The 24,315-nt window shown below is 44.2% G+C and overlaps 1 protein-coding gene across 5 annotated transcripts in view; it reads left to right on the top strand.

Annotated features, from left to right (window-relative positions):
* Positions 1-24,315, top strand: part of LOC138755051 (cytosolic non-specific dipeptidase-like) — a 51,488-nt gene that overhangs the window by 7,770 nt on the left and 19,403 nt on the right. For all 5 annotated transcript variants that reach the window (XM_069920226.1, XM_069920225.1, XM_069920228.1 and 2 more), the window contains 4 exons: positions 10,265-10,353; positions 10,508-10,708; positions 13,393-13,477; positions 14,959-15,119. In XM_069920226.1, the coding sequence (XP_069776327.1) occupies positions 10,265-10,353; positions 10,508-10,708; positions 13,393-13,477; positions 14,959-15,119 (536 nt within the window). The remainder of the gene's footprint in view (positions 1-10,264; positions 10,354-10,507; positions 10,709-13,392; positions 13,478-14,958; positions 15,120-24,315) is intronic.

The following is a 24,315-nucleotide window of genomic DNA, read 5'->3' as shown; positions in this document are numbered from 1 at the left end:
TTTCATGTGTTAAACACATGAGGAACTCAGCAGGTTGAAGAGGGAGAAGAGGACAGCCAACCTTTGGAGCCAAAAGTTTCATCGAGACTGCGAATCTTCACCATGTCCCCAGTCTTGATGAAGGGTTCCATTCTTTTTTTCTGGAGAGGTCAATTTCAATGCCATCTGGTTGGAGAGTGCCCAGACAGAATATTAGGCGTTACTCCTCCAATTTATGGGTGGTCTTGGTTTGGCAGTGCACGAGGCCATGGACGGACATGACAATGCAGGAGTGGGGCACAGAACTGAATCTAAACTGAATCCCTATCTAGAATGCGGAGGGTCAGCTAAGTGATCCCCCAGTCTGTGATTAGTCTCTTCAACATAGAGGAGGTCTCAATGGGAGCACTGGTCACAGCAAGGGAAGGTGCTGAGGTGGGGAGTTGGTGGGAAGAGATGAGTTTAAGGTGCTGGGGAGTAGGTACAGAGGAGATGTCGAGGCTAAATATTGTTACGCAGAGAGCAGTGGATGGAATGGGCTGTCGGCAACGGTGGTGGAGGAGGATACATTAGGGTTCTTCAAAAGACTTTTGGAAGGTACATGGAGCTTAGAAAAATAGAGGGCTATGGGTAAGCCTAGTTATTCCTAAGGTAGGGACATGCTTTGGCACAATTTTGTGGGCCGAATGGCCTGTATTGTGCTGTAGGTTTTCTATGTTCTAACATGCAGAATTAAATTGAAGCAATAATGTGCATGATAAGTCATTCTGGATGATCTCATGTTTGTACCAACTCCCCATTCCTGAAGATGGAGCTACCCTCTTAATTTGACCCAGGCAGACCGCTGCAACAGTGCAGTTCGAAATTTCCTTCTCAATATTTGCTGCAAGTCATTAAGGTTAGAGGAAGTGTTTGAAAAACACTTAACTCAGCATTCCATGGTTGGACCTCTCCTAGCCAAGAATCTGTTCTCCATTGGAGCAACAGTCAAAATTATTGATTTATTAAAAAGAAGGAACAAACTTAACCAAACAGTTACCTTAATGCTAGCTTATTTTACCTTTTCCACAAGTGACCTTTGGAGGGAACTGTTGCTGACCTTATAATTGGGAGTAAGTATTTCCCATTCAAGAGGAGGGCCAAAGTCTGAAGTTACCGCTTTAGCAATTAGTAGGACTGGGTAATTCGTTTGTCTCCACATCTCAGTGATGTGATAATAACCTTGTGCAATATTTTGTAAGAATCACTAATTTATTTTTGCTGCTTTGTGTTTAGTCACAGAACAGATTTGAAAACCATCGAAAAGTACAGTACAGAAAGCATGCCATTTGGCCCTTTTAGTCTATACCAAAACATCATTCCACTAGCAGTCCCACTGACTTGCACCTATTCCATAACTCTCCAGACTTCTCCCATCCAATTTATTCTTAAAACTTAAGATTGAGCCTTCATTTACCTCACCACATGGCAGCTCCTGCCACACTCCCACCACTCTCTGAGTGACAAAGTTCCCCCTAATGTCCTCCCTAAACTTTTCACCCTAAAGCCGTGTCCTATTGTATTTATCTCTCCTAATGTAAGTGGAGAGAACCTACTCGCATTTACTCTGTCTATTCGCTCATAATTTTATAAACCTCTATCAAATCTCCTCTCATTCTTCTTCGATCTAAGGAATAAAATCCCAACCAGTTTAATCTTTCCCTGTAACTCAACTCCTGAAGACCCAGCAACCACCGAGTAAATCTTTTCTGCACTCTTTCAATCTCACTGATATCCTTCCTGTGGTTTGTGACCAAAACTGCACTCAATGTTCCAAATTTGACCTCACCAATGTCTTATACAACCTCACCATAGCATCCTAAATCCTGTACTCAATACTTCGATTAATGAAGGCCAAGATGACAAAAGCTTTCTCCACAACCCTTTCTATCTGTGACACCACTTTCAGGGAATTATCTGTTTTCCCAGATCCCTTTGTTCCTCCACAATCCTTAATCCCCAACCATTTACTGTGTACATCTGACCTTGGTTTATCCGTCCAAAATGCATCACCTCACAATTGTCAGCATTAAATTCCATCTGCTATTTTTCAGCCCATTTTTCCAGTTGGTCCAGATCCCTCTGCAAACTTTGAAAATCTTCCTTACTGTCCACAATGTCTTAGTGTCATATGTAAACTTGCTGATCCAATTTCACACATTATCATCCAGATCATTGATATAGACACCGATCCAGTGGCAGGTTAATGACCACCCAGGCCTCAAGGCTGAGCTTTAGTAAGACGCCCAAGGGTCAGCATCATTGGGGGCATTCACAGCCCATGCCCACCCACCAAGTGGTGTATCCACCTAAAATAATGCCTATGGCAAGCTCTGAAATTGTGCCCCTGTTCAAACATCTGACACCCATCTTTTAGATAACTTTACCAACTCAAAAATACAGGTCAAGCTTTCAGTGATATAGGGATCTCCCAATGCACTCCCAAGCCCAGCCCAGCCACCGACACCCTCTTCCCCCACCCACCCCTAACTTGTCCCTGCCGACCCCTTTCCCCAGGCAGATGCCTCTCTAGTACCACTGATTCTGGACCAATCAATGCTGAAAGGTCAACTCCGCAGCCACCACGGCTCCATCACCTCAAGGGCCCGGCAATGCCCCGGGCCCCCCCTCATCTTCGCAGCTTCCGATCTGCCCCCAGCTCCTTCGCTCCCTCCCTCCTCAGCACCATAAACACACTTTAAGGCCTGACTGCCATTTTGCAGGGCCTAGCGGTGTCTCCACTCTGAGCCGAGACTGTACCAGAGGCGTCATAATGGCGCATGTTGCTGCTGCTTCTCCCCCTCCCCTTGCCCACCCGCTGTTCTGCCCAGGTCATGTGCAGCGTAGCATGAGAGTGGATGCATGTCACCGGCTGCCCGATGATCGACTGGGCAGTGAGCCTAGCCAATGGGAAACTCGGAAGGAGGGGCTGCAGTTACTTGAGTCCTTGGCCTGTGTATTAAGATTGCATTTTTATCTTATATTAATTTCAAAGAAGCACAATACATGAAGGCCAAATCAGATTGAGTAATTTTATATCATTAGTTTTCCAGTACACCCACGTCCCACCCCCGTGCAGCTGCATTTGAATAGAAAAATAAAATTTGCTGAAGCGTTCTTACCTTGTTATGAATTGATGTTGGAATTAATGCTCTAACGACAACTGGGTACATACTTATGGATAGAAGGCAGGCAGCGACAGGGATGTGCGCTTCCCCGGCGCTGGTACAAACAGAGCGATTCCAGCTGCGTGAGGGATTACGGGTAATGAAGACAGCCATTGATCCCACAATGAGCTGCTGTCGCCGCCCTGAGTGGGCCCGTTGTTTTTTTGATTTCAGTGAATAGCTGAAAGCCAATCGACAGGAACCTTAAAAGCTACAAGTTGTTGCAATTTTAAAATACTTCTAATATTGTGGCTTAGTTCCTTTTGGCATCATTAAAGTAACATTTCTATTGAGGTGCCTTTTATTTCTATTGTGGTTTGATGTGCCTCCTTACCTTTGGGCCCCTACTCAGCCTTATGGTTAATCTGCCTCTACACCTGAGGCACATCACTTGTCACAGGCCTTCAATCTGAGAAGCAGTCATCCACTACCACTCCCTGTCTTCTCCCATTCCGCCAATTTCAATCCAGTTTATAACCTTCTGAACTAACCTCCCATGTGGAACCTTGTTGAAGGCCTTACAAAAGTCCATGTGGACAACATCCGCAGTCTTTCCTTCGTCAACTTCAGAGGACCTCAAACTTTTTAGGCCATTGACCCCTTCAGGGACTATGTGGTCCCTCATCGATTCCCAGGCATGGAATCCCGGCGCTGGACAGGGAGAGGTGGCGGTGCTGGACGGGGCTCCTTTCCTCTCAACTACATTATAAGTGAAGCCAAATGCAACATGGCAGCCACCAAGTTCCAATCTCACGAGAGCTTGACCAACACTGCCATAGACACTATATTAAAATTGATGCTTCCCCCACCCACCTCCCCCCCCACCCCGCCCCTGGTGTCATCAAACCCATTTTGACCCCTGAATAGTCCCTTTGATCTCTGTGGTCGATATTGACCACTTGGAGGACCCCTAATTTACTTTCCTGGAAACCTCCTCAAAAAAATCGTTAAACACAACCTACCATGCACAAAGCCATACTGACTATGCCTAATCTGTCCTTGGCTGTTCAAATACTTGTATATCTGATCTATCAGAACACCCTCCAATAATCTCCCCACCACTGATGTCAGGCTCACCGGCCTCTAATTACCTGGTTTACTTTTGGAACCCTTTTTAAACAATGAAACCACATGAGCTACCCTCCAATCCTCTGGCACCTTACCCTTGGCTAAGGATCAGGGCCCCTGTAATTTCGGCACTCATCTCCCTCAAGATTGGAGGGAATATCATATCTGGCCTGGGTGATTTATCTACCTTTATTCGCTGTAAGGCAGCAAGCACCTCCTCCTCCTGAATCTCCATCAGTTCCCTGCCACTGCTGCTGGTTTCCCTTCTTTCTACACGATGCCAGTTTCCTGAGTAAATACAGAGGGAAAAAACCTGTTTAAGATCTCCCCATCTTGTGAGACTCCATACATAGATGACCGCTCCTATCTTCTAGGGGACCAATTTGGTCCCTTACTATCCTTTTAACCCTTTGGGTTTACCTTCACATTATCTGCCAAAACAAACTCGTGTCTTCTTCTTGCCTCCCCGATTTCCTTCTTGAGTATTTTCTTACATTTTCTGGACTCTTCAAGCACCTCATTCGGTCCTTGTTGCCTTTACCTGCTACATACCTTAACCAGATCACCAATATCCCCTGAAAACCAGGGTCCCCTCTGCCTGGTAACTTTTCCTTTAATCCTGACAGCTATATGCAAACTCTATACTCTCAAAATTTGCCCTTTGAAGTCCTTCCCCTTACTGGACATATCCTTGCCAGAAAACAATTTATCCCAATCCACTCTTCCCAGATCCTTTCTCATTTCCAGAAAATTCACCTTTCTCTAATTTGGAACCTCAACCCGAGGACCAGACCTATCCTTATCCATAATTAACTTGAAATTAACGACATTGAACCCACAATGTTCCCTACACATACATCTGTCACTTGACTTGTCTCGTTCCCTAATAGGAGATGCAGTATTGCATCCTCTCTCATTGATATATTGATTTAGAAAACTTTCCTGAACACATTTCACAAACTCCAAGCCATCCAACCCTTTTCCAGTCAATCTGTTGAAAATTAAAATCTCCCATGATCGCAACGTTCTGCTTCTTACATTGGACTGGCATGTCTCTACAGATTTGTTCCTCCTGACGATTGGGTTAGCTGTCTATAATACAACTCTATCAGTATGGTCACACCTTTCCCATCCCTCTGCTCCACCCATATGGCCTCTGTAGACGATCCTTCCTAGCTGTCCTGTCTATGCACAGCTGTGGTATTTTACCTGATTAGCAACCCCACTCCTTCTCCCTTTCATTCCTCCCCCTCTATCACATCTGAAACAATTGAACCCCGGAACATTGAGCTGCCAATCCTGCCCCTCATGCAACCAAGTCCCATGTGCCAATCCACGTCCTAAGCTCATCTGCCTTACCGACAATAGTTCTTGCATTGAAATAGATGCACCTGAGAATATTTCTATCACATAAAAATCTGCTCTAACACTCTGGTTCCCCTTTCCCTGCCAATCTAATTTAAACCCCCTAGGCATTATCAAACCATCCCACAAGGATGCTAGTTCCCCTCCTGTTCCCGTCAGAACAGGTCCCACCTTTCCTGGAACAGAGCCCAATTATCCAGAAACATGAAGCCCTCCCTCCTGCACCATCTCTTTAGTCATGCATTAACTTCCTATTTCTAGCCTCACTCGCACGTGGAACAGGCAGTTCTCCTGAGATCACAATCCTGGGCGTCCTGTCCTTCAACTTTGCACCCAACTTCCTAAACTCTCCTTGCAGGATTTCCTCACCCTTCCTTTCCATGCCATTGGTCCCTACATGGACCACAACATCTGGCTGCTCACCCTCCCTCCTGAGAATAGAGAGAACTCAGACCAAGATATCACGGACCCTGTCACCAGGGAGGCAAAAAACCATCTGGAATACTCAATTTCTCCCACAGTTTCTTATCTGTCCCCCTAACTATTGAATCCCCTATCACTACAGCTGACTTCTCCCTCCTTCCTTTCTGAGCTGAGGGTCCAATCTCAGTGCCAGAGACATGACCACTACATTTTGACCTTGGTAGGTCGTTCTCACTAACAGTATCCAAAAGGGTATACCTATTGCTGGTGGGAACAGCCACAGGAATGCTCTGCCCTCTCTGTCTACTCCCCTTCCCTCTCCTGACAGTCACCCAACTAGCTGCCTCCTAACTTTTGGGGGTGCTTGTCTCCCTGAAGCTCCTGCTTATCACTGTCTCTGCCTCCCAAATGGTCTGAAGTTCATCCAGCTCCAGTTCCCTAACTCGGTTTGTCAGGAGCTGCAGCTGGATGCACCTTTTGCAGTTGTAGTCATCAGGGACAATTATGCTGTCCCAGATTTCCCACATCCCACAATCACTGCCCCAGCTGACTCCATTATCTGCCCCTAATTTATTTAAAGGATTAAATTACCTCACTGGAAGCAAACTCGTCAAACCCTCTCGAACCAAAGCTTCAGATCTGCACTGGGCCTTCTCTTTACCTTCCCCTCTTTTTATTTGTCCCTGCCAAGTACTGACTCCCACAAATCGACACTCTGTTTAATCCTTCAGTTGCCCTCCATGCTCTTTTTACAATTTTTAAAACCTCACTCACCGAGATTGATTCTCTCCAATCACTGGTTTCACAAGTTCCTTGCTCCTCCTCTTACTCCAATGGTCTCAAGATCAAATGGCCCGAGCCTGTACTCCGCGCTCTTCTTAAAACTTTAAACCTCTCTCACCTGCCTTGGTTGAATTAATTAACAGAATTCATCGCCCCACTGATAACAATCATAAGACAGTCCTTGATAATTTGAAAGGGCCAGGGGACCAGCTGAACTTCCCTTTGTGTGTGCAGTTCACTTTAAGGTTGATGGATACTCAGTTGTGTGGTATTGTGGGGAAAGGCGTGATTCTGTTTTAAACCATTTCCCAGGCTTGACTAGTGCTCCCCTGAAGCTATCTTGAAGTGAGTTTCCCAGATCTCAAAGGTTAGCGTGACCCTTCGTTAAAAGTGAATTTTCAACTGTTGCCATGGTATCGTGTCAGAGTCTATTGTGATGTGATGCAACCTGGTATTCCACACTCTTGATACACTGCAATGTCCCTTGCTTATGTCAAGGGGTGTTAACTCCAGAATTGCTTGGAGGAAGTCATTGATAGTGTGGGTGACTGCAGCAGTATGTGCTAGAATACACCCTCAAAGTTAGCTCTCTGGTTGCATGTTCTCCCCACATGTTGACGTCCTTAAAACAAGGGACCTCTCTGGTATGCATCTTGCTTCAGCCATGGGAGGGGAGAAGACTAAAAGCTGTGCTGAGCCAATAGAGGCCTCCCACTGTGCTTTCCATCTAAACTGTTCTGTAGCCCAACCCAATTAGCAATGGTGGAGCAAAACCCTATCTACCTAATCATTAAAGTCGGTGAGTTGAGAATGCCTGCAGATCAAGGAGTGAATAAATTATGAAGGCAATGTTTCCTTGGCATGGAAGGATTACCACACTAAGAATCCAATCCAGGGGTATTTAAATATTATGATTCAGGAAAAAAAATATTTGTAACCTTCAGAAGGTGCAATTTGCAAACTGTGATCTCCTCCATGCAGCAACCTAACAACCCTGCCCATCTTTCTTGCTTCATAGTTACCTCTCCCTGAACAAGTTCTCATCAGATCAACAATCTCCCCTGCATTTGAAAAGCCAGTACTTACCATCCCATACTGTGAACACATCATTCTATTCTTTTGCCCGGGGAACTTCTGTTTAAATGTACCTATGTCTCCTTCCTTTCACATGGTTCAGTGATTAAGCAATAGATTTTTTTTATGTGATCTCTGAGTCCATCTTCTCTTCATATGCATCTGTTTCGCCAGATCCATACAATGGCAGCATCCACAGATAGAGATGGTCAGGTAACATTTTTGGTCAGGAGATTTCACCAAACTTCATCAGAGCCTGGGTACATGGTCCCAACCAGAAATGTTCCATAACCATTTCTCTCCATGGATGCTGTTGGGTCTCTGAAGCTTCTCTTTGTTCATTCGATTTGGGTATTACCTGGTTGAGTTTCCAAAGTGATGCAGGTTGTGTGGAACTGAGTGGCACTGTGCCAATTAACCTAGGTAAGAAAGTTGGCACACATTGTGGTCGAGTGTTATATACAAATGTGATGGAGATACTCAGCAGGTCATGCAGCATCTATAGGCAGTAAAGGGTAACCAACATTTCGGGCCAAGCATATGCTGGGGTCACCCTTTACTGCCTGTGGATGCTGCATAATATCCTGAGGTTTTCCAGCACATTTGTGCATTTGCAGTGCCAATGAATCTACTCTCTAGACCACACATGTCAAACCTAGGCCCGCGGGCCAAATTTGGCCCGTGATATAATTATATTTGGCCTGCAGTATAGTGCATGCACAGCTAATACTACAAATCCCAAATGCTTTGCAAATGCATTGGTGCCGGCCCGTCAGCCCGCTAATCGTCCCCACCTCCTCTGTTTACTTTCATTAACATCTGCGACCTGTCGCCTAACTCACATGTAATAAACCTTGACGAAAAATGGCCAAACGAAAGACAGAAAACAGGACCTTTCAAGACAGGTGGGAGGCAAACTCTGACCCCAGAGTTTGATGAACTTGCATCAAAGAAGAGATGCCAAGAATCTGGTTTAGACTCAGGTGCATCAGAGTAAATCACAGTGTGGCAAGCTAAGCTTGGATTAATATTTTCTTTGATTAACTTTGGACTGTTCATAGTTGAAAGATTGGATTTTCATTGAAGCAAGTTGTTATTTTTTTGACTTGTTGGCTTGTGAAAAAAAATAAAGTCTCCTGTCGGTTATTCTGCTGGTCGGTCAAGATTATTGTTAGCTAATTGTACAAGTACAACCCAACAAAACAGTGTTCTCCAGTCTCTGGTGCAAAACACACAACACACAACCACACATATCACACACACAGACAAACAAAACATGCAGGACATGTATTTCATCCTTACAAATAAATAAATATTGTTTTGTGAGTATGTCAGTGTGAGCAGATCCTTTGGTCATTCAGCATTCTCACTGCCCGCAAGAAGAAGCTGTTTTGTGGCCTGGTGGTGCTCGCTCTGATACTTCTGTGTCTTTTCCCCGATGGGAGCAGCTGAAAGATGCTGTGTATAGGGTGGAAGGGGTCCTCAATGATTTTACATGCACTTTTCAGATAAAGACCCGGGTAGATCAGGTCTGCCACTCTTATGGTCCTGTCGATCTATTTCTCTGCAGCAACCCACACTGTGATGCAGCTGGCCAGGATGCTCTTGATAGAGCTCCTATAAAGGTTGACATAATGGTGGCCGGTGGCCTTGCCCGCTTCATTCTTCTCAGAAAATGCAGTTGCTGTTGCACCTTCCTGACAAATGAGGAGATGTTGAGTGTCTACGATAGGTTAGTAGTTAAGTGAACTTAAGGAACTTGGTGCTCTCCACTCTCTCTACTACGGAGATGTTGGTGTGTAGTGGAAGTTGGTCATTCCTGGTCCTCCTGAAGTCCACGACCTTCTTCTTTGTCTTGTCCACGTTGAGACTCGAGCTGTTTCTCACACCATACCACGAGATGTTCCACCTCTTCTCTGAAGGGCAACTTGTCATTGTTGCTGATGAGGCCGACACTCATTTAAGGCCTGAAATGTTTTAGCTGTGCTGTGTATGGGTGCGTATGGACCTTTGGAAGACTTCTTTCCCCTTCTTATGTCTCTCTGCTTCATTCCAAACAATGCTTAACCTGTACAAGTTGGTTTCAGTTTGCAGTCACAATTAAATTGCAATGGTTATGTAAGTATTGGAACATTTTTGTAACAGTATTGTGATAGGTTAATTTGTTACTTGGAACTCCAACATGTAGTTATTTCACTCCTCACTTTTTGTCATACAAAATGCTTGATTAAGGCACGTAGGTGGAGATGGTCATTTATATGCAGTATATCTAATGCAGTATGATGTATTGATGCTGGTGTTTTCCATATTATTTACTGTTTGCATTCCCACACCAATAAAGAATTCTAACATTTGCAATTTTTTAGGAAAGTTGTATGGAAGAGGTTCCACTGATGACAAAGGACCGGTGTTGGGATGGCTGAATTGTATCGAAGCGTTTCAGAAACTACATCAGGTAATGAGGTTTAGCTTTAATATTTGGCTCTTTGATGTGGCTGTAATGCCTTATCTCTAGATGGCACAGCCCAAAAGATTTGATGCTTGAACCAGCCTTTGCAAAAGCAGTAAATTCGACTGATGGAAAAGATGTGCCTTTGAACTTTCTGCAGGAGATTCCAGTCAATATCAAGTTCTGCTTGGAAGGAATGGAAGAATCTGGCTCTGAAGGTCTTGATGACCTGGTATACAGCCGCAAAGACACTTTCTTCAAGGGTGTGGAATTTTTTTGTATTTCTGATAACTACTGGCTAGGCAAGAAGAAGCCCTGTTTAACATATGGTCTCCGGGGCATCAGCACCTTTTTGCTGGAGGTACAGTCTTCCGTTCCTCTTTCCCTTTGGTTTGTATACATTATCTATGTGCCAGCAATTTTTCTTTCACTCTCCAGCTGTTTCGGGGTTCATTGTCTGCATATTAAATTATCAAAAAGATGATAAGAACATAAGAACTAGGAGCAGGAGTTGGTCATCCACCCGTCGAGACTGCTCCGCCATTCAATGAGATCATGGAGAGTGAGTTGCCGAATAATGTGGATATGAGGCATGAATGTGAAAGTCAGTCTCCATAACGCCTGATATGATGTATATTGCAAGCAGTGATAGGTTTTGGAATTAACAGGACCAGTTTATAACAAACTGCACCGTCCACAGAGCACAAGGCTGCTGGTCCACAATGGGGTGGGAGTAGACTTAATGCAAGGCCTCGTTAATGGCTTACGTCAAACCAGACTTCAGATACCTCCACCACTCTGAGGCCTTCCACTCCACAACATGCAAAATGCCCTCTTTCTCTAATAAACGTGTTCCCCCTCACTCGTACCTCCATTTCTCACACTTCTGCCTTCCCCCTCATCCCCACCAGCCCCCAGGCAAAACAAGGACAGAATCCTTCTGTTCCTCACTTTCCATTCCACCAGCGTCCACATCTGAGACTTTATCCTTCAACACATGCCAACGTCAGTGTGTTCCCACCAGTTCCACCTTCCGTTCTGCACCCTTACTCTCTTCTCGCAGGGATCAGTGTCTCCAAGGCTCCATGGTCCACTCTTCGCTCCCAGCCACCCTCCACCACTACTGAGGCACTTCCCACTGTAACCACAGAAAGTCCCTCCATCTCCCAATTCCCCAACCATTCCTACAGAGTCTGTCTGTCCTCGGCCCCATTCCCTGCCAGGATGAGATCAAACATACACTTGAAAAACGTTGCATTGTGTTTCTCCTGGAGAGCAATTTTTTTCTGATTTTAGGTAAATCCATGGCTGCTGTTTCCATTTCTTCTTTACCTTGATCTATGTAATATCACCCCTTTGTACTTTAGTTCTGAAATGTTGACTGACCATGTCTACCCCTAGGTGCTGCCTGTCCCACCAAGGCCCTCCAGCAACTCCTTGTTTGCTCATGGTTCCAGCATCTGTTGTCTCTGGACTTCCCTTTTCCGATCCCTGCAGCTGAATTGTTTTGCACCATTGTAACTGAGATCATGGAAGCATCAAGAACAGACCTATTTTTGTCACTTACCACATCAAGCATGGTCATAGAACATTACATCACATTACAGACCCTTCAGCCCACAATGTTGTGCAGACCCATGTAGACCTACCAAAAAAAGCTAAACCCTATCTACATTATAACTCTCTATTTTCCTTTCATCCTTACAGTCTCTAAAATGCCCCTATTATTTCAGCCTCCACCACTGTCCCTGGCAATATGTTCCAGGACCCCACCCAACTCTCTGTGTAAACAAAACTTACCCCTGACATCTCCCCTAAACTTCCCTCCCTTCACTTTGTACACATGTCCTCTGGTATTAGCTGCTACTACCTTGGGAAACAAGAGCTGGCCGTCCACCCTGTCTATGCTTCTCATAATCTTGTAGACCTCTATTAAGTCTCCTTTCATCTTTCTACACTCTAAAGAGAAAAGTCCCAGCTCTCCTAACCTTGCCTCATAAGAGAGGTTTTCCAATCCTGGCAACATTCTGGTAAATCTCCTCTGCACCCTCTCCACAGCTTCCACATCCTTCCTGTAATAAGGTGACCAGAACTGAACACAATATTCTAAGTGTGGTCTCACCAGAGATTTCTAGAGTTTCAACATTACCTCCCAACTATTGAACTCAATCCATTGATTAATGAAACCCAGTATCCCAGAGGCCTTCTTAAAATCCTATCAACCTGTGCATCAACCTAGAGGGATCTATGGGTTTGCACCCCAAGGTCCCTCTGTTCATCCACACTGTTAAGTAACCGACCATTAACTCTGTTCTCAGTCTTCTGGTTTGTCCTTCCAAAATGCATCACCTCATACTTATCCAGATTGAACTTCATCTGCCACTTTTCCACCCAACTCTACATCCTGTCTATATCCTGTTGTATCCTACTACACTATCCACAACACCTCCAACCTTCGTATCATCTGGTCACCAGCAGATTTGCTTTGTGTATCAATAATTGGAATATTTGTGCACCCAGTCAGCTGTTGCAACAACATTTGGTTGGTAGGGTTCCCTGATATCAAAGCTGGAAGACCAACTGTGTGAGTTGTTTTGTCCTAACAAAGGTGTTTGAGCATTCAGAGGTGTCCGTAGTGATACAGTGCTTCCATTGTCGCTATGTAATGCAAAGGAACAATTTGTCAGACTAAAATATTGAAGTAAACAATGTCATTGCAGTGAAACTGTATTGAATGACCAGTTGCTATCTTTTTTGTTAAGAGCAAGAATGGTTAATGTACTGAGTCTGGGCTCCTATTAAGGGTCTACTGATAGAATGCATGAACACTGAGGATCATTTGTATCTTTATCAGCTTCAGCCTTCACCACAGGCCGAGGGAGGGAACGGAGGTGTCAGGTTGATGACCTTGCCATCACATCTAGAGGCTTCAAATTAAAGTTTCGGAGCAAATACTCAGGTTAAAAGAACTACAGATGTGTATGAGGTTAGGGCAGAGAAATACAGAAGTGTCATGTGCTAACACCTCATGGTTCTCACATCCAGGTTGAATGCTCCAATAAGGATCTGCACTCCGGTGTCTTTGGTGGGACTGTGCATGAAGCAATGACTGACCTGATGTATTTAATGGGTAAGAGTTCATCACTCAGTCGATGGGCTGAATGGCTTAATTCTGCTCTTATCTCTTATCTTGGGTTATATTGAATGGACTGGGCTGATGGTAGCCAATTCAAGTTTGTAATTAATGGCTCATACCTGCTCATTGATGAATAACGGTCTGTAAATTTTTGCCATCTGCAAGCCAATGAATCTATTACCTGCAATACACGTTAAAGGATGTTAACTTTGCTGCCACTATTTCATTGATGGGGAAGGGGCATCAAGCACAGTGGTATCTTGAAAGAAGTTGCTGTGATCAATGAATGGACAGTGTTCTTTACCCTTTCTCTTTCACAGCATCCCAAATTTAACAATAATTACATGAGGCTTTCTGGACTCCCCTACCATGGGAAACAACCTTGCCTGGATAAAGTAGATGCGGCAAGGATGTTTCCCATGGTAGGGAAGTCTCAGATAAGAGGGCACAACTTTAGGATAAAGGGGTGTCAATTTAAAATTTATTTAGTCAGAGGGTCGTGAGTCTATGGAACATGTTGTGGAAGTGAGGTAATTGGGTGTATTTAAGGCAGAGATTGACAGGTATTTGATTAGTCAGGACATCAAGGTTTATGTGGAGAAAGCTGGGGAGTGGGGCTGGATGGGAGGATGGATCAGCTCATGATTAGAATGGCAGGGCAGACCTGATGAGCCTATTTCTGCATTTGAATCTTGTAATCTTGCTTTCTTCTTTCAAATGCAATTACCAACAATATTCTACTGTGTGCGGTCTGTGCCGTAAATAAGCAGTACATTTTTAAGTGCATTGTTCAAAAGCTGAGCAAACAAAACTGCAGTTAATTGTAAACTAGTAAAAGTATGGAAAGGTTCAGGAACCAAAAGTTCAGAAGTGTTTTGCAGCTACTTAAACGTCTATTGAAGTGTAACAGCCAAAGTGTACAGAAGCTCTTTGAAAGAATGTGGTGCTGATTAGGAGATAAATATTGATGCAGAAATGAGTTGTGTGGACTGCTTCTCTTCCCAAAATGATTCCAGCTCCTGAGCTCCACTGAAAGAGTACAAATTTAAGTTAGCAGCTTGGGTGGAGCCAAAACTGGAACCCTTCAAGTTGTTCACTTGGGTACGTCAGCCAAGTGTAGCCACCTATCAGAGAGACTGTGGGTTGAAGCATGGACAGTCATAACACTGAATTTGGCATCTTATTGTTTCAGTTCGCACACATTCACCAAAATGATTCGAGCAACAAAAACATTATATTTGCATTTGTGCTTTTTCTCCATCTATTTTTGCTTTTGTCATGCTTGCAAGGAATGATATTTCCTGAACACACTCCTGCATGTGTCGTGTAGAACTTCAAACAGTGTGAATCAGCCTTTTCCCAGACTGTTTTGGATCTTATGTTGATTTTGCTTTGTCGCACTGACTGTACAAAACATTGTGACTTTGTAGGATAGATCTGCCAACAGCTTTAGCAAAATCTCTTTCTTTAATTAGGCAAATTAGTGGACAGGAATGGAAAGATCCTTGTTCCTGGTATTTATAATTCGGTGGCACCACTTACAGAGGAGGAAAAGTGTTTGTACGAAAAAATTGACTTTGATATTGAAGATTACTGCAAGGATGTGGGCACCTGCCATCTGTTGCACACCACAAAGGTACATTTATAGAAATTTGATTAGGTATGCAACTCGTATTTAGTAGCTACATTCCTGACAACCTTTTTCAGTTGCATCTTGGTTCAATGTGAATTTGCAGCGCAAGTCATTGGGAATATTGTGGGCAATTCTGGCACCACACCCTGTGGTGGTTCTATATTCTTGGCCACACTGATGACGATGTCTCACCTACTCTGGTCCCACATACATCCATTTGGCACATATCCCTTGAAATCCATCCTACCCATGTATCTGTCCAGTTTTTCCTCAACCTCACCCACCTCCTCTGGCAGCTTTCATATACCCACCACCCCCCGTGTTTAAAAAAAAGGTTACTTCGAGGAGGAGCATGGGCCCACAGACATGGTGGATATGTGTGGGATGGCAGAAGAGGAAATATGTCCGATTATTTCAATTCTACACCCCATTCCCACGCTGACATGTCTGTCCATGCCCTCATGCATTACCAAACTGAGGCCACCCACAAACTGAAGGAACCACACCTAAAATTCTGTCTGGGCACCTTCCAGCCAGGTGGTATCAACTTCCGCAGTTTCTAAAAACCACTCCCCTGTTTCCCTCTTGTTGGGCACTATCAGTTGTCCCAATAATTGCAATGACAAAGACTTGAGGGGAACAATAGGCTTTATTGCACAGAAGACTTGAGCTGGGCCGGATCCAGACCAGGGAAGTGCAGGGAAGGGAAAGGTAGCCTGACCTTTATGGCCTGGGTCCCAGGGGAGGAGTCCAGGTAAGAGTGTCATCAGGGGATGGGCTAGCCTGAGCCAATTAGCATATACAATCCATACCATTACACTTCTCTTCCCCATCCATCTGTCTCCTTTCCTCCAGCCCCCCCACCCCTTTCCCTGTCCAGATCACCTCAGCTTTATTCCTTGTGCTCACCTATGACCTCTTGCCTATGACCCTGTGCTCTTCCCTGCCCCTCCCCCCCCACCATTTTATTTAGGCACCTGTCTGCATTTAGCTCGTACCTTGCTGAAGGCCTCAACCCGAAATGTTGGAAATGTATCTTTATCTTTGCTGCATGAAGGGTACTGCACGTCCTGCAGAGTTTCTCCAGCGTTTCTTTGTGTAGATATTTTATCTAGGATTGCTTTTACTTGAGCACAGGAGGCTGAGGTTGGAGAGGTTTATAAAATTATGAGGGGTAGGTGGTCAGAAGGTGGGGGTGTCTAAAATAAGATGGCAGAAGGCCTTTTCACATTGGTAACCCGCTAAATTGGTGTGTGAATGAGCTGTTTTGAAATACTATAGGGCTGTTCACACTGGACTAGGAAAAATCAGTTCTGTGCCCTTTCACATAACCAACCCAGTATCACACTCACACCAACACACACACACACACACACACACACACACACACACACACACACACACACACACACACACACACACAAACACGCTCACACCAACACACACACACTCATACCAACACACTCTCACACACACGCTCTCACACACACGCTCTCACACACACACACACCCACACACTCTCTCTCACACACACTCTCACACACTCTCACACAAACTCTCACACACACTCTCACACAAACTCTCACACAAACAAACACTCTCACACACTCTCACGCAAACACACACTCACACAAACACACACTCACACCCACACACTCACATATCCATACTCACACTCACACACTATCACACTCTCACACACACACTCACACCAACACACTCACACACACACTCACACACACTCACACACACATTCTCACACACAGTCTCACACACCCACACACTCACACACACTCTCGCAATCACACACCCACACACTCTCACACAACATGCCTACACACACACTCATGCACTCACTCTCATACACACTCTCACACACACACACACTCACACACATTCTCACTCACACACTCACATATCCATACTCACACCCACACACTATCACACTCTCACACACACACTCACACACACACATTCTCACACACCCACACACTCACACACACTCTCACAATTACACACCCACACACTCTCACACAACACGCCTACACACACTCACGCTCACACACTCACACTCATACACACTCTCACACACATATACACTCATACTCACAGACACACACTCACATATCCATACACACACTCAAACTCACGGATTCTCACACACTCACACTCACACACACACTCACACACACACTCACACACACTTTCACACACACTCACACTCACACACACACTCACACACACACTCACACACACTTTCACACACACTCTCACACTCACACACACACTCACACACACTCTCTCACACACTCTTACACACGCACACACTCACACACTCTCACACACACTCTCACACACTCACACTCTCTCTCACACACTCTCACACACACTCACGCACTCTCACACACACTCTCTCACACACACTCACACCAACACACTCACACACACACTCTCACACACCCACACACTCACACACACTCTCACACACCCACATACTCTCACACACACACATACATGCTCATCCACTCACTCACACACTCTCACACTCACACACACCCTCAGACCCTCGCTCACATACACAAACACACACATATATACACACACTCACACAACACACCTACACACACACTCACACACTCACTCACCCTCACACACTCACGCTCACACTCACACTCACACATACTCTCACACACCCACACATTCACACACTCTCTCACACACTCTCACACACACACTCGCGCACTCACACACACACTCTCACACACACACTCACACCAACCCACACACACATTCTCACACACCCACACACTCTCACACATACACACACTCACATGCACGCTTACACACACTCACACACATGCACACTCTCACACACTCATGATCACGCACTCACACTCACACACACATTCTCACACTCACACACACCCTCACACTCTCGCTCACATACACAATCTCACACTCATATATACACACACTCACACAACACACCTACACACACGCTCACACACTCACACACTCACACTCCCACACACAGACACACACTCACACATGCTCACACACTCACACATGCTCACACACTCACATAGATGCTCACAATCACATACATACACTTTATAGTGAGATAGTGAGCCTGGGAAAGTGTTAAAAGGTATAAAACACAAACAATTTTGGGAAAGTTGCACCCGCAATGAAACATGTGTTAAAATGGTATCTGGCCACCCAACCATCAGAACTGCTAAAAGTAACTGAGGATTGTTTTTGCTCTATACCACAAATATTTCATGAGGACTGTTTGTGGTCATTCCTACATGTTCCAGTTGTTCTCATCTTGCACTCTCTCCTCATGCTAGTTAACAGTGTTCTCTGCTGTGATCTCAGCTTTTTCTCATTCCATTCCCTGCCTCTTTAAGATCCTCCTACACATGCATGAACGTCATCAGGGTGCCATTAATGGGACCGGCATACTGGGTCGCCTGTTCACATTGGAGACGATTTGAAATGGATCAGCAATAGCCCTTTTCACATTGGCTAACCAGTAAATTGGCTGTTCATTGAACTGGTTCAAGAAGCCCTTTCACTCTCACCAAAACCTAATTGAGTTTAGGCACCAGAACACAGGGTGAACTCCAATTTGAACTTGATTTTCTGATGATGTCATTTTTGAGCATATAATCCACCTTTTGATCCAACAATCTGCTCTTTTCTTGATTAACTTGGTAAGGATATTGCTTAATAAGCTTAGCATCACTGACCTCCACATCATGACAAGCCATAGTAGTTCTTCTTGGAACATCTGGGAATATATCCTTAAATTTTATAAGTAATGTCTTCATTTCTTCCCTTTCTGATTTAGTCAAATGCATTAATAAGTTTTGCAAAATTATAGAATTTTCCAGCCTGGGGCTTATCACTTTCTGTGCTCCATGACCTTCCACGAAAATTATCTCCTCCTTACTTTCCTCTATAACTAGTGCCTTAGTTGGAATCCTGGTCTCCTCCTCAGTCATTTTCTCAAAGTAAAGTTTAAGCATGTTCACGTGACAGACCTGTTCTCTCTTTGATGATCAGGCATCTCAATGACATAGGTGACCTGGTTAATTTTTGATTTCACCTTATATGTTCCTGAAAACTGAGCTCTCAAAGGTTTGACAGCATTGGAAACAAAACCAATACTTTGTTGCCAGATTTAATATCCAAAATTTTTGCTTTTTGATCATACCGAATTTTCATTTTTCCCTGAGCAGTTTTTAAATTTTTCCTTGCCATCTCGCAAGATTGATGTAATCTGTTTTTAAATTTGAAAACATAATCCAATAGATTTGATTGTATATCATTATGTATCCACTGTTCCTTCAACAATAGTACTGGACCCCTGACTTCATGACCAAACACCAACTCAAATGGACTAAAGCCAAGAGACTCATGAGTTGCCTTTCTAACACCAAACAATAACAAATGGATTCCTTCATCCCAATCTTTATTATTTTCCATGCAATAAGCCCTCATCATATTTTTCACAGTTAAATGGAACCTTTCAAAGGCCCCTTAGCTTTCAGGATGATAGGCAGATGACACAATTTGATGGGCTCCCAATTCATACACCATTCTCACACTCTCACACACTTGAAATATTCCAGACATAAAATTACTCCCTTGGTCCGATTGAATTTCATTTGGTGAGACAAACAGTGTGAAAAATTTTAGCATAGCCTTCACAATCACCTTTGCTTTAATGTTTCTCAGGGGAATAGCCTCTGGAAACCTTGAAGCAATGCACATGAGTGTTAACAAATATTCATTTCCCACCTTGGTTTTTGGCAATGGGCCAACACAATCCACTATCACTTTCGAGAAGGGCTCCCCGATAGCAGGGATAGGTTGTAAAAGTGCCACTGATGGTCCTTGCTTGGGCTTGCCCACCAGTTGACAAGTGTGTCAGGTTCTACAAAAGATAACAACATCCTTCCTTAATTTTGACCAATAAAACTGTTTCCTTATCTTTTCTATCATATTCTTCACTCCAAGATGATGTCCTAAAGGTGTACTATGAGCCAACTTTAATATTTCATTCCTGTAAGTTTTGGGAATTACAAATTGCCTTACTACTGCCCAGTTTTCACTAGCAGGTATCACTTATAGTCTCCACTTTCTCATCAATATTCCATCTTGAACAAAGTAACCTGGCACAGTTTCAATTTTCTGGTTAGACAGAATCTTATCTCTTATCCCAGCATGATCAGGATCATGCTTTTGTCTGGCTATTAATTCTTCTCTTGACAACAGCAAAGCTGGATCCTTAGTTTGTCCTCAATGCTTGCCTCAAGTACAGGATCATCACAGACCTCTACCTCTAGTAATGGCTCACTCAGGGTAGATTTCCAAATCCTTTTTGGACTCATAAACCAATAGCTTACTTGTGAGTTTCACTGCAGGTATGACTTTACCCTCTGCTAAATCATTCCTTAACAGCACAGCTGTTCCTGAAGACTACACCTGCAAAAGGTGCATCCAATTGCATATTATGAGTGACCATGTTAGGGAGCTTGAGCTGCAGTTGGATGAACTGAGGATCATAAGGGAAGCAGAGACAGTGATAGAGAAGAGTTACAGGGAGACAGTCACCCCTAGAAGGCAGGAGTCAGGGAATTGGGTAACTGTGAGGAAAGGAGGGAGAGTACCTGTGCAGAGTACCCCTGTGGAAGTGCCACTCAGCAACATGTATTCTGCATTGGATACTGCTGGGGGGAATAGCCTATTGGGGACGAGTCGTGGGGGTCAGGTCTCTGGCACAGGGGCTGCCCCTGGGGTTCAGAAGGGAAGGAGGGATAAGAACAGGATACTTGTAGTTGGGGACCCGTTAGTCAAAGGGACAGAGAAGGTTTGTGGGACAAGATCAGGGATCCAGGTTGGTCTGTTGTCTCCCTGGTGCCAGGGTCAGGGATATCTTTGATCGAGTTCATAGCATTCTGCAAGGGGAAGGAGAACAGCCAGAAGTCGTGGTCCATGTGGGGACCAATGACTTAGTTAGAAGTGGGGATGGGGTCCTGAAACAGGATTATGTGGTATTAGGTAGGAAGTTAAAAAACAGGACCTCCAAGGTAGTAATCTCTGGATTGCTGCTGGTGCCATGCGCTCGTGAGGGTAGAAATAGGAGGATGTGGAGGATGAATGCGTGGCTAAAGAGATGGTGCAGGGGGCAAGGGATAAGATTTTTGGATCATTGGGATCTCTTCTGGGGAAGGTCGGACCTGTACAAAAGGGACGGACTCCACTTGAAATGGAGGGGGATCAATGTGCTGGCAAGCAGATTTGCTAGAGCTGTGGGGGAAGGTTTAAACTAGTTTGGCAGGGGGTTGGGGACAGAGTGTGAGAGCAGTGTCAAGGGAGCATGGCCACCTAGATAGGAATAATAACGATAACAAAGGTAGGATGGAGATTAGGGTAAAAGGTAGAAAAGAGAATATATGTGAGGGTCATTCTCTGAAATGCATATATTTTAATGCAAGAAGCATAGTGAACAAGATAGATGAGCTTAGAGCATGGACAGATACTTGGGGTCATGATATTAAGGCAATTAGTGAGACCTGGCTACAGGAGGGGCAGGACTGGCAACTTAATATTCCAGGATACATTTGTTTTAGATGTGATAGATCAGGGGGTAAAAAAGGGGGAGGCGTTGCTCTGCTTGTTAAGGAGGACATTACTGCCGTGAGGTGGCAGGATGGTCTGAAGGGATGGTCCAGTGAGGCTGTTTGGGTGGAATTGAGGAGTGAAGGAGGCATGAGGGTGCTAATAGGGGTGTATTACAGACCATCAAATGGGCCAAGAAAATTAGAGGAACAAATTTGTAGGGAGATAACGTATATGTGTGAGAATCATAAGGTAGAGATCATGGGAGATTTTAACTTCCCTCACATTGATTGGGATACCCATAAAGTTAGAGGGCTGGATAGGCTAGAGTTCGTTAATGTGTTCAAGATTGTTTTCTAAATCAATTAGTAGAAGAACCGACTCGGGACGGTGTAATACTGGATCTCCTGTTAGGGAACGAGCTAGGTTAGCTATCGGACATTAATGTTGGAGAACAAATTGGGTCTAGTGATCATAACTCTGTTAGTTTTAGGGTATTTTTAGGGAAGAGCAAGGAGGGGCCTAAAGTTGAGGTTCTGGATTGGAGAAGAGCAAATTTCGAAGGAATAAGGGATTTGGGGAGTATTGAGTGGGACAGGATATTTTCAGGTAAGTATGTAAATGAAAAATGGAAGATATTCAAAAAAGAAATTTTGAGGGTACAGAGTAGTTATGTCCCAGTCTGGATCAAAGTAAAGGATGGAAGTCATAGGGAGGCTTGGTTTTTGAGGAATATTGGAAATTTGGTTAGGAGGTGTACAAGATGTATAAAGAACAGGGAGCTGACAATTTGAAGGAGGACTACAAGGAGTGTAGAAGGTATCTTAAGAAAGAAATTAGAAATGCCAAAAAAAGGCACGAAGAGGCTTTGGCAGACAGAGTAAAAATAAATCCAAAGGGTTTCTATAGGTACATTAAAAGTAAAAGATTAGTGAGGGATAAAATTGGACTCCTTGTAGATAGCGAGGGTAGGCTGGATGGAAATAGGGGAAATTTTGAATGATTCACTAGGGAAAAAAACATTGAACCAGTTGAAGCAAAGAAAAATAATTGGGAGGTCATGAAGCATATAAGGATAACTGAAGAGGTAGTGATGGCTGTGTTGAAAAAGATAAAGGTGGATAAATCTCCGGGACCGGACAAAATATTCCCAAGGACACTCAGGGAACAGTAACAGAGATATTTAGGATGTCACTGGCCACGGGGGTAGTGCCTAAGGATTGGAGGGTGGCGCATGTAGTTCCGCTGTTTAAGAAAGGGTCCAAATGTAAACCTGGGAATTATAGGCCCATGAGTCTGACGTCTGTGGTGGGCAAGTTGATGAAAAGTGTTCGGAGGGATGGTATTTACAAATATTTGGAGGTACAGGGATTGCTAGGGAGTAATCAGCATGGCTTTGTCAGGGGTAGATCATGCTTGACAAACCTGATTGAGTTTTTCGAGGGGCTTACAAAAAAGGTTGATGAAGAGAAAGCTGTGGATGTTGTCTATTTAGACTTTAGTAAAGCTTTTGACAAAGTTCCCCACAGAAGGTTAGGAAGAAAGATGGAGGTATTAGGTATAAATAAGGAGGTAGTGAAATGGATTCAGCAATAGTTGGATGGGAGGTGTCAGAGAGTAGTGGTAGGAAATTGTTTGTCCAATTGGAGGATGGTGACTAGTGGAGTTCCTTAGGGATCGGTCCTGGGTCCACTATTGTTTGTTATATATATTAACGATCTGGATGTAAGGGTGGAGAATTGGATAAGCAAGTTTGCAGATGATACAAAGATTGGTGGTGTTGTGGACAGTGAGGAAGATTACTGTAGATTAAAAGGTGATTTAGGAAGGCTGGAGGTGTGGGCTGAGAAATGGCTGATGGAATTTAATACAGATAAGTGTGAGGTGTTACATTTTGGAAAGGCAAATCTAAATAGGTTATATGCATTAAATGGTAGGCTATTGAGATGTGCAGAGCAACAAAGGGATTTAGGAGTGATGGTAAATAGTACCCTCAAGGCTGATACTCAGGTAGATGGTGTGGTGAAGAAGGCATTTGGAATGTTGGCCTTCATAAATCGGAGTATTGAATTCAAGAGTAGGGAGGTTATGATGAAATTGTACAAGGCATTGGTGAGGCCAAATTTGGAGTACTGTGTACAATTTTGGTCACCAAATTATAGGAAAGATATAAACAAAATAGAGAGAGTGCAGAGAAGGTTCACGAGAATGTTGACAGGATTTCAAGGTTTGAGTTACAGGGAAAGGTTGTGCAGACTGGGGCTTTTTTCTCTGGAGCGTAGAAGATTGAGAGGGGACTTGATAGAGGTGTTTAAGATTTTAAAAGGGACAGACAGAGTAAATGTGGATAAGCCTTTTCAATTAAGAGTGGGGGAGATTCAAACTAGAGGGCATGGTTTAAGATTGAAGGGGGAAAATTATAAGGGGAACATGAGGGGAAATTTCTTTACGCAAAGGGTGGTAGGGATGTGGAATGAGCTTCTGGCAGACGTGGTTGAGGCGGGATCATTGGTTACATTTAAGGATAGACTGGATAGTTACATGGAGAGGAGAGGACTGGAGGGGTGTG

Source organism: Narcine bancroftii, chromosome 2 (assembly GCF_036971445.1).
Source record: "Narcine bancroftii isolate sNarBan1 chromosome 2, sNarBan1.hap1, whole genome shotgun sequence".
Lineage (NCBI taxonomy): Eukaryota > Metazoa > Chordata > Chondrichthyes > Torpediniformes > Narcinidae > Narcine > Narcine bancroftii.
The sequence above is the reverse complement of the archived record's forward strand: the minus strand, read 5'-3'. Positions and strand labels throughout refer to the sequence as shown.